Below are 10813 nucleotides of genomic sequence, written 5' to 3'. Positions count from 1 at the left end.
AGTTCCCTTAGATGGAAAATGCTGACTAGGGTAGGAGGGCAGTGGGTGGAATAGAGACCCACAGGGACCCTTTCCTGGCCACGCCAAGCAAACAGCCAGTGAGCTTCCTGCTGACCCCTCAGAGTACCAACCAGCGTTTGCAGAGAACCAGGTGGGAAGCTGGTGTGAAGCTTAGAGAGCTAGAGTCTGTTTCCACAGTTGGTTGGGTCTAAGGAAAAAGCTGCTTTCCAGGACTGGGGAAGAGCCAGCAAGCAATACTGGCTGGCAGATGGGCAGAGCCACACCCACTTTCCTTTTTAAATTCTGTCATCACAGAGTAGCGCTGGCTGTCCTAGCACTTGCTATGTAGACTAAGCTGGCTTCAATTTGGCAATTCTCCTGCCCCGGCTCATTCCTTCTTTAACTCTAAAGAGCATCTCACTAACCAGGTATGGGGATGCACACCTTTAGTTCCAGCTGAAGCAGAGGCAGACACAGACAGTTCTCCATGAATTCCAAGCCAGCCTGGGCTAACAAGTTCTAGGACAGGCGGGGCTACATAAAGAGACCCTGTGTCTTAGGTGTTTTATTACTGTGGTAAAATGCCTTGACCAAAAGCAGCTTGGGGAGGAAAGGGCTCTTGCAGCTTACACTTCTGGTACATTTAACCTCCTCATTGTGGAGGGCAGGGCATGGAATTTAGAGGCAGGAACTAAAACAGAGCCCACGGAGGAATGCCATTCACTGGCTGCCCAGCCTGTTCTCTGGGCGACCTGCCCAAGGATGGCACCAACCAATAGTGAGCTGGGCCCTCCCCCATTGATCATGAATCAAGCAACGCCTCCCAGACTTGCATACAAGTCAATAGAATGAGGTCTTTTTCTCAACTAAGGTTCCTTCTTTCCAGATGCATCCAGGTCAACCGAAACCCCATCTCTAAACAAAACAAAACTGTATATAGCTTGTGTAGGAAAGAGGGCAACTTTGTGGACACACTGTGTCCTTCTGCCTTTATGTGGGTTCCAGGAGTTGAATTTGGTGATCAGGCTTGCTGGACAGACATTTTACCTGCAGAGCGACCTCAACAGCATCCGTCCAACACCTTTTTTTTTAAAATCTCAAGTAGTCTAGAACTTAAGACTATATAACTAAAGGTGACCTTGAACTCCCAACCCTCCTGCCTCCATCTCTAAAGCGCTTGGATTGCAGGCATGTGCCACTATTCCAAGCTTATGTGGTTCTAGGAATCAAGCCTACGGCTTTGTGCATGACAGGCACGAATTCTACCCACCGAGCTTTAGCCCAGCCCAGACTAATGAGCTCTTACCTCTTAATTTTAACTCTGAAACAGTCTATTATGTTGCCCCAGGCTGAGTTTAGGGCCTTCCCCAATCTCCAAGAGCTGAGACACATGGACTCTCACACCCCACTTTTTGTTTAATTTTAAGGTCTACACATGTGGACCACCACACCTCAATTTTTGTTTTGTTTTGTTTTAAAGTCTATGTTGCCCAGGCTGACCTTAAACTTCTGAGCTCAGAGTTCTTCCTGCTTCTGCCTGCCGAGTAACGGATTCTGAGCTTTTAGTCTTGAGTTTGTTGAGGACGGTGAGCTCTGCACTTGAGACCAGAGAATGTGGCAGATGATCTCCAGTTGAACAAGCCTCTTCTTCCTGGCCTTAGTCAGGTCTGTCAGGTCCTCCCAGACCTCCATGATCTCCAGCTGGAGGCTGGAATGAGCTCATTTCTGTCCTGCTGCTCTGGGATCTGATGACCTTCCCAGGAAGTGGGATCTGACAGTTAGGAAGCCACTGGATTCAAACATCCTTATCAGCCGATGCTTCCTCTAGCCAAGTGGTCCTGTTTCTCAGGTGATGAGACCTGGAGAAGTATGCAGAGCTGAAATTCTGAGAGAGAGAAAATTCTGAGAGAGAGAGAGAGAGAGAGAGAGAGAGAGAGAGAGAGAGCGCTGACTGGGCAGTGGGGGAACTGAGTCACATGAATTCTCTTAGTGGGGCTGGAACCTACGTACTCCAAATGGGGAGACAGAAGTCACAGGTATCACATTCGAAGAGACTATCTGTTCCTGAAATCAGGTATCAAGATGTATAACTTTACTATTAAAGTGTAATTATTTTAAAAATAAACTTCAGCCGGGCAGTGGTGGTGCACGCCTTTAATCCCAGCATTTGGGAGGCAGAGGCAGGCAGATTTTTGAGTTCAAGGCCAGCCTGGTCTACAGAGTGAGTTCCAGGACAGCCTGGGCTATACAGAGAAACCCTGTCTCGAAAAGCCAAATAAATAAATTAATTAAATTAAAAAAATTTAAAAAAAAAAAAAACAATTAATCCCAGCACCAGGGAGGCAGAGATAGGTAGATCTCTGAGTTCAAGGCCAGCCTAGTCTACAGAGCGGTTCCAGGACAGCCAAGGCTACACAGAGAAACCCTGTAATGAAAACAAACAAACAAACTTCAAATTACCAAGTTCCTAGATAAGGAAAAGGCTTAGGTGTGGAACAGAAAGATGAATGAGAACCAAAGCCAGTGAGAGGGCTCGAGAGTGGCCGGAGAGTGGTGGGAATGGGACAGTCTCTCTGGGAGGGGCATTCAGGAGGACCAGAAGGTCCGGAGTGAGGCTTGGAGCCCAGAGTGGAAATCAGGGTCTGAGTCAGGTCCTCCTGACCAGTACAAGGGTCCATATACCACGGTTCTTCCTACGAGTTCCCAGCATGGCTCTTCGCTATCGTCATACAGCATCGACGGGCTCTGTCCACATCTGTAAAATGAGAACACACTGTGAGCCCCGGGTCCAGACGTGTGCGTTTCTGAGTCGCTTCTACACAAAGGAGCCTTAGGCGGGACAAATCAGGCAGAAAGGGGCATCTCTAAGCCATTGGAGAGGCTGAGCTCTCAGGCCGCGTGCTCCTGGCCCGGAGGTGACCCTGCAGCGCCACCGTGCGGCCGAAGCAGGCTCCTATAACCCGTCGAGAGCTTCGGGGATGCTCATAGCTGAGGAAATACTAAGAAACAAGAGCTGGCATTTATTTGAACGTTTTGCTACAAGCTAAGCACTGCGTCTTCTGCACTTTAAAGCGAGTATTATTCTCATCTCACAGAAGAGAAATCTGAGACCTAAGTGAACTGGTAACTCGGAATGGAGAGACCAGAACAGGCACATTCTCCAGCATTTTACTAGATACTTGGAAATCGAACAGGGCGTTTCCAAGTCCTCCCATCTTCCTAGGGCTGGCTAGCCCCTCCATTTCTGCTCCAGTGAGTGTCACCTACTTCTCCATTCTTAATGAAAACGGTATTCTGACTACTGCGGTCAGAATTGTCTTCTCAGACATCCAGGAACCTTGGTAGAAAAGGGGCCTTTAGGGCCTAAGAATTGAACCAAGAAAACTGGGTGGTTCCCGCTTCCTGGAGGGTTGAAAGGGGGTAATCCCGACACACTGTGGGAGTTCCAGGTCTGCTCTGCCTCTAACTGCCTCTGTGACACGGGGGAGTCCTTTCTCAGCAGGACTTCAGCCTCCTGGTTAAAAGAAAGGCTTCTAGATAATGGTAAGCTCTCCTCCCACCCCCGTATTTTCACTCTCCACAGCGCCCTCTGTCCCACCCAAACCAGTTCAGATTGAAAGCCCCAGGGGGACACCATGGCCCCATTCCTGAGCTTCCTCTGAAGCTCTGGGGAGAGAAAGGCTCCATGCCTCTGACAAAGGCCTGGGGGTGGGGAGGGGGCTGCATTATGATTACTTCATCCATTCTATGACATCACCCTCTCTCCCACGCCCACTCCTCTCTGGTTAGCTGCTCTGCAAACAACCATCAGTACAAATCCCAAAGGCCTGAAAAAGTCTGCCCTCCAGTACCTGCTACCTACCGATCGATCTTCTGACTCAGCCAACAAGAAGCACCATGAAACTGGAATTCACAGAGAAAAACTACAACAGCTTTGTGCTGCAAAACCTGAACAAACAGAGGAAGCGCAAAGAGTACTGGGACATGGCCCTGACTGTGGACCACCATGTCTTCTTCGCACATCGCAACGTGCTGGCTGCCGTCTCTCCCCTAGTGAAAAGTCTCATCTCCAGCAACGACATGAAGACCACCGATGAACTTTACATCACCATTGACCCCAACTACCTGAGTCCAGCCACAGTGGACCAGCTCCTGGACTACTTCTACAGCGGCAAAGTGGTGATCTCAGAGCAAAATGTGGAGGAGCTGCTCCGGGGCGCTCAGTATTTCAATACCCCACGCCTTCGGATTCACTGCAATGACTTCCTTATTAAATCCATTCGCCGCGTCAACTGCTTGCGCTATCTCTTCTTGGCTGAGCTGTTCGAGCTCAAAGAAGTATCAGACTTGGCCTACTCTGGCATTCGTGACAACTTCCACTTCTGGGCCAGTCCTGAGGGCTCTATGCACTTCATGCGCTGCCCACCTGTCATCTTCGGCCGCCTCCTCCGTGATGAAAACCTTCACGTGCTCAATGAGGACCAGGCTCTCAGCGCACTCATCAATTGGGTGTACTTCCGGAAGGAGGAGCGGGAAAAATACTTCAAGAAGTTCTTCAATTACATCAATCTCAATGCTGTCTCCAACAAGACGCTGATGTTTGCCAGCAACAAGCTGATGGGCTTGGAGAACAACTCCGCCCACGCGACCTTGATCGAAAGTGTCCTGATGGACCGCAAGCAGGAACGCCCGTGCAGCCTGCTGACCTACCAGCGGAAAGGGGCCCTGCTTGATTCAGTGGTCATCCTTGGTGGCCAGAAGGCCCATGGCAAGTTCAACGATGGAGTGTTTGCGTATATCATCCAGGAGAACCTGTGGCTGAAACTCTCAGAGATGCCGTACCGGGCAGCTGCGCTCAGTGCTACTGCTGCTGGCCGTTACATCTACATATCTGGCGGCACCACTGAGCAGATTTCAGGACTGAAGACAGCATGGCGGTATGATATGGACGACAATTCCTGGACCAAGCTACCTGACCTGCCCATTGGGCTTGTCTTCCACACCATGGTGACCTGTGGGGGAACAGTTTACTCAGTGGGTGGGAGCATTGCCCCACGCCGGTACGTCTCTAACATCTATCGCTATGATGAACGCAAGGAAGCCTGGTGCTTGGCAGGGAAGATGAGTATTCCCATGGACGGCACAGCAGTGATCACCAAGGGTGACCGAAACCTGTACATTGTCACTGGGCGATGCCTGGTGAAGGGCTACATCTCCCGAGTCGGTGTAGTGGACTGCTTTGACACTTGTACAGGGGAAGTGGTCCAGTGTATCACTTTCCCCATAGAATTCAACCACCGGCCCCTGCTCTCCTTCCATCAGGACAACATCCTCCGTGTACACAGTCACAGGCAGAGCGTGGAAATCAACTTACAGAAGATAAAGGCCAACAAGTCGACAACCTCAGTACCTCTGTTGCCCAACAGTTGTCCCTTGGATGTATCCCACGCTATCTGCACCATTGGAGACAGCAAGGTATTTGTATGTGGGGGTGTCACCACAGCCAGCGATGTCCAGACGAAAGACTACACCATCAATCCTAATGCTTACTTGCTGGACCAAAAGATAGGTGAATGGAAGACCCTTGCCTGCCCACCCGAGGCACTGGATTGTCCTGCCTGTTGTCTAGCCAAACTGCCTTGCAAGATTCTTCAAAGAATTTAAACAACTTTTTAAGTGGGAGAATAAGTAAATGCATTATTATTCACAATTTAATAACAGAGAGCAAGAAAGGAGTGTGGCTTTGTGTTCCTTTTAGTGGTGGTTAGTGCTTGGGTCTGAAAGTGAAACTCTGGGCTATGGATGTTCCCAGTGGGTAGAATTCAGGGTTAATGTCTCAGTGGCAGTAACTAGCAGAGATGGAGTTTCTGGTTGGTGATCTACAGTAGGTAGATTTTATTTTATTTATTTATTTATTTATTTATTTATTTATTTATTTATTCCGGCACTGGAGATCTCTAAACTGAGGCAGGAAAAATAATCCTTGGTGGTAGTGGGATTGCAGTTCCTCTCAGACTCTGGGCTAGGGATGTTTGAGTGCTCCCCACCCTTATTCCTGTAGTCACCTCTCAAGGATCTGCTATCATAGTCATCTGTGCTCAGAGTTGTGCTGTCACAGGCTCTTCTAGGACGTGTTTGCCTCAGGTCTTCTTGGAAGACAGGCAAGGACCTATCCCAAATCTGAGAGAGCAGGCTTGGGGGCTGGGGAAGAAGGAGGTGTGTGGGCAAGTCCAGGGACAAGCAGGGCAATGGCCTGTTGTATTTGTGTACCTAGGGTGGTTTATGTCTCCTTTGGGGGGAAGTTGAGGATTGCTTACAACTGCTTCTAGTTGGAGATGTTCACGGAGAACTTTCTCAGGAATGTGTGGTTTGAATTGGGGGTGGACAAGCTACAGTAACGGGAGAAGAAAGACGTCCATATCCATAGTGGAGTGAAGCTGTAATGGGATTGGGAGGTATGCTCAGGTACCAGTTCAAGAACCCACTAGTTTATTACAGGTAAATTAATTTATATCTTTGTGCCTTAATTTCCTTTTCTGTAACATAGCGAGGCTACCAACCTAATAGTGTAAGTGTGAACTTTTAATGAGTGGAATACCCAGGACAGATAGTCCCCACCATACATTGTGCTGAGGACACCCCTCCCCAGCCCACCCCCGTCACCGGATCTCATTCTGTAGCTCAGACCTCACTATGTAGCTGAGGCTAGCCTGGAATGACAATCCCCTTGCCTTTAGCTACTGTTTCATTGTAGCTTCTAGTGCTGGGATCACGGTGTGTACTCCCACACCTGACTCAGAGTTACCTTGTTAAAGGATAAGCCTTGCTCCATCCAAATATTCCCAAGATTCATTGCGTCAGGATGCCACCAGAGGGTAAAACCTGGTGTCAAGAAGGTCCTCTTATAAAAACCAATTGCCTAAAGAATTCCCAGTCTTTTTCTAAATTACCTCTTTAGATAACAGGTATAAAGTCTGGAATTCAAAATTGGAATATTTTGGTCCAAATCGTATAATTCAGAAATGCAACAGAATTGTTTTTAAAAAGCTGTATGAGAAATAATTTACACTCTCTATAATTGACTTATTTAAAAAAATACACCTTGGTGAACCCGTGGCTCCTGCCTATAATCTCAGCAGTTAAGACGAGCCTGGGTTACACAGTGCGGCTCAGGGCTGGCTGGGCTGCAGAGGGAGTCCCTGGTTCAAAAGGGGTTGTGGGCTGGAGAGATAGGTCAGTGGTTAAGGGCACTGGCTGCTCTTGCCAAGGACCCAGGCTTGATTCACAGCACAACCTGGTGGCTCACAACCATATGTCACTCCAGATCCTGAGATTCCCTCCTTCTGGCCTCAATGGTCACTGCACATGGTGCATGGACAGACACAACAGACATGCAAGCAAAACAGCAGTAGGCCTATTTGAATATAGGAAACATGTAAATCCTATCTCAATAAAAACTGTTTAAGAATTATCATGGCTTCTGGCTTGCTCATTCCCACTTTCTTCCCTCACTCTGAAGAAAGCCAAGTTCTGTGTTGTAGGAGCCTTGTCCTGCCTCAGTGAAATTTTCAAGGGCTGTGTCTTGACTTCAGCCTCAGGAGAGCTCTCGGGCCAGAGCCACCCGGCTGTGCTCATCCAGAGCTCTGGCCTTCGAGACCATTTGAGATGATGTTCATTATGAAGAATTTTGAGATGGTCAGTATACTATAAATTACATTTCAGAACTACTTGTTATTACTTTTCTGGTGTATTCTGCCCCTCCACTAAAATGTACACTGTAAGTGGAAATGTGGTGGGGGACCTACCAGAGAAGATGGTTTGAACATGGGTTTAATCCAGTAGAAAGTCTTTATTAGCCAGCCAGCAACTACACTGGGCATTCAGGATCACAGTGTAGCCCTGAGCTTTTCTTAGGGTGAGCTTTTAAGCACAAAAATCATGTTCTGGGTTGACATGTTTCAATTAATAAGAACAGTTAGCCAAAAGCAAAAATACAGAAGTCAGAAGGCAAGGTTAGTGCATTTAGAGATTCCCAGAACTATGAACTCTGGTGCATTAGGTCTTTGCTTTTATTCTGGCTGGTGTTTCTGTCGAGTTTTACTTCCATCATGGAGTCAGTTGTGCTGATGTCTGTGGGCCTACTAGTTATATAATGAAAGTCAGTCTAGGACAAAAAAAAAAAAAAAAAAAAAAATGTGGTGCTGGGATCAAATCCAGGACCGTGCAATGCTAGCTATCTCAAGCCCCCACCACAATTTTTTTTTTTTTTTTACAGCAAGAGCCATATAATCATAAATATTTTGAAAAAGGATCAGTAGGTCGTGGTGGTTAACACTTGTGATCCCAGCACTCAGGAAGCTGGGGCAGGGAAACGGGCTTGAGGTCAAGACAAACGTGGACCACAGATTTGAGGCACTCTCAAACCGCCAAAAAAAAAAAAAAAAAAAAAAAAAAAAAAAAAAAAAAAAAAAAAAGTGTGGATGTGCTGGGGTGGGGGGCAGGGGGAGTGGGAGGAGCGGGTAGGATGGATCAGCAAAGGTCAAGCAAAACACACAAAAAATTCTAGTAAGACAGAATTCAGGGGACAATTATAATGGCAGGATGTGTGTCTGGAATGCAAGCGAAGGTCTGAAATGCCTTTATCCCAAGGCTTTTCTTTTGCTGTGTTAGAGATGGAACTCAGGGTCTTCTTGGCTCTAGGCAAGTGCTTTACCAGCGAGCCACACCCCATTGACTGGTATTTTTAGTGGATGAAGGCAGACTTCAAATTTAGATTTCATTATATTTAGTTTAGGTTTTTTTTAGACAGTCTCATTGAGTAGCCCTGGCTGACTCAAGCCTCTACTCCATTAGATATATTTTAAATATTTTTTTAAAAATGTGTGTGTGTGTGTGTGTGTGTGTGTGTGTGTGTGTGTGTGTGTGTGTTTGCGTGCGCATGCGCACTCGTACACCACATGTGTTCAGGTGCCCACAGAGACCAGAAGGGATTCTATCCCCTGAAACTGTACGCCATCTGACCTTGCTGCTGGGAACCAAACTCTGAACCTCTGTAAGAGCCAAAAAGTGCTGTCAGCACCTGAACCATCTCTCCAGCCCCTGAAATCCTACTAGAAAGCAACACAGGTTCAGATACAAGGATCAATCTGTAAAGTACTTGCTGCACAGACATGAGGATCTGAGTTCTCATGCCCAGCACTCACATAACATCTGACTGTGGTGGTGTACATCTGTAAGACAGAGACAGGTAGGTTCTGAGTGTTCCAGACTCAGCCAGTCTAACTGAAGCAGCAAGCCCCAAGTTCACTGAGAAACTCAGTCTCAAAACACTGGGATAGAGGTGGGTGTAGTGGTATACTGGAGCCTTTAATCCCAGCACTCGAGAGGCAGAGACAGGTGGATCTCTGAGTTCAAGTCCAGCCCAGTCTATAAAGTGAGTTCCAGGATAGCCAGGACTACATAGAGAGACAATAAATAAATAAATAAATAAATAAATAAATAAATAAATAAATAAATAAATTTAAAAATAAACCTTTCCACAGGGCTGGGAAGATGGAAAGATGGCTCCTTAGGCAAAAGCCCTTACTCTGAAGGGGTGATACCTGAATTTGAACCCCTAGAACCTGAGAAAATCTGGCTGTGAACAGAACAAGTCTAACCCCACTTCTGTAGCAGCAAATTAATCAGCTTTTGCTCCCAGTGGATCATGTGTACTGCACCCACCTAAGAGCTCTAGATTCATGAATGAGACTCACACACACACACACACACACACACACACACACACACACACACGAGAGAGAGAGAGAGAGAGAGAGAGAGAGAGAGAGAGAGAGAGAGAGAAACTAATTTTGCTAATTTGTCAGCTAATTTTGATATGCTTTGACTTGCTCAAAGGTTGGGCACTTTCAAACCTCCCTAAGGCTAGCACACTCCCCTCCACTATTCCTGGCCTAACAGTTTTGTTTGTTTGTTTGTTTGTTTGTTTGTTTTTTGTTTTTTAAGATTTGAGTACACTGTAGCTATTTTCAGACACACCAGAAGGAGGTATCAAATCCCACTGTAGATGGTTGTGAGCCACCATGTGGTTGCTGGGAATTTGAACTCAGGACCTCTGGAAGAGCAGCCAGTGCTCTTAACCACTGATCCATCTTGCCAGCCCACACCTTTTAAATCTATATTTCATCTCTGCTACCTCAGACCCAATTGGGGAAATAGCCCCTAGGGCCACTTTCCTAAAATCTTACATGTCAGCCAGCCTTTAAGTCTCTTCTCCTTGCTTCCCCATCTTGGTGATTCTGTCTGTTCTTCCCCTTGGTCCCTTGCCTGAACAATCTAAAGTCCCGCCTTTGTCTCCATGCCCAGTCATTGGCTGTATGGCAATTCTTTATTTCCATCAAAGCCAGCGGGGACAGGGACCTCGGTGTCTGAAGCAAGGCTTTTTTGGGGAGCCAAATTAAGACAAAACATTAGAACCAATTCCTTACATCTCACCCTTTCTGTTCAGTAAAAGAGGCTCTTCTCTCAGACATAAATTGAGCATAACCATAACAATTATGAAAATTACAAAGTATGATATACAATTAACATCCAATCCATCATATTTGTCAGTTAGATAAAGTACTCTACCATCATTCCTGACTTAAAGAGTCTACAATTCTATACCCAAATTATGCTCTGACTTTAACTTGTATTACCATCTGAAAACTGTCCCTTCTATATCATCTTCCTCAATGCAAAACAAGGTAAGTTTGATTATGAGACTATAATTAGTCTTCAACCCTGTCAGAAATCCAAGAACAAATTAAATATT

General features: G+C 46.7%; 1 protein-coding gene across 1 annotated transcript; it reads left to right on the top strand.

Moving 5' to 3' along the window:
* Positions 1-1108: 1108 nt before the first annotated feature.
* On the top strand, positions 1109-6653 carry Ccin (calicin). The gene has a single exon (XM_034503539.2). It carries the CDS (start codon positions 3898-3900, stop codon positions 5662-5664), a length of 1767 nt encoding a protein of 588 aa, XP_034359430.1. The 5' UTR covers positions 1109-3897; the 3' UTR covers positions 5665-6653.
* Positions 6654-10813: the final 4160 nt, after the last annotated feature.

Source organism: Arvicanthis niloticus, chromosome 5 (assembly GCF_011762505.2).
Source record: "Arvicanthis niloticus isolate mArvNil1 chromosome 5, mArvNil1.pat.X, whole genome shotgun sequence".
NCBI lineage: Eukaryota > Metazoa > Chordata > Mammalia > Rodentia > Muridae > Arvicanthis > Arvicanthis niloticus.
This window is presented reverse-complemented; position numbering and strand designations above follow the sequence as displayed.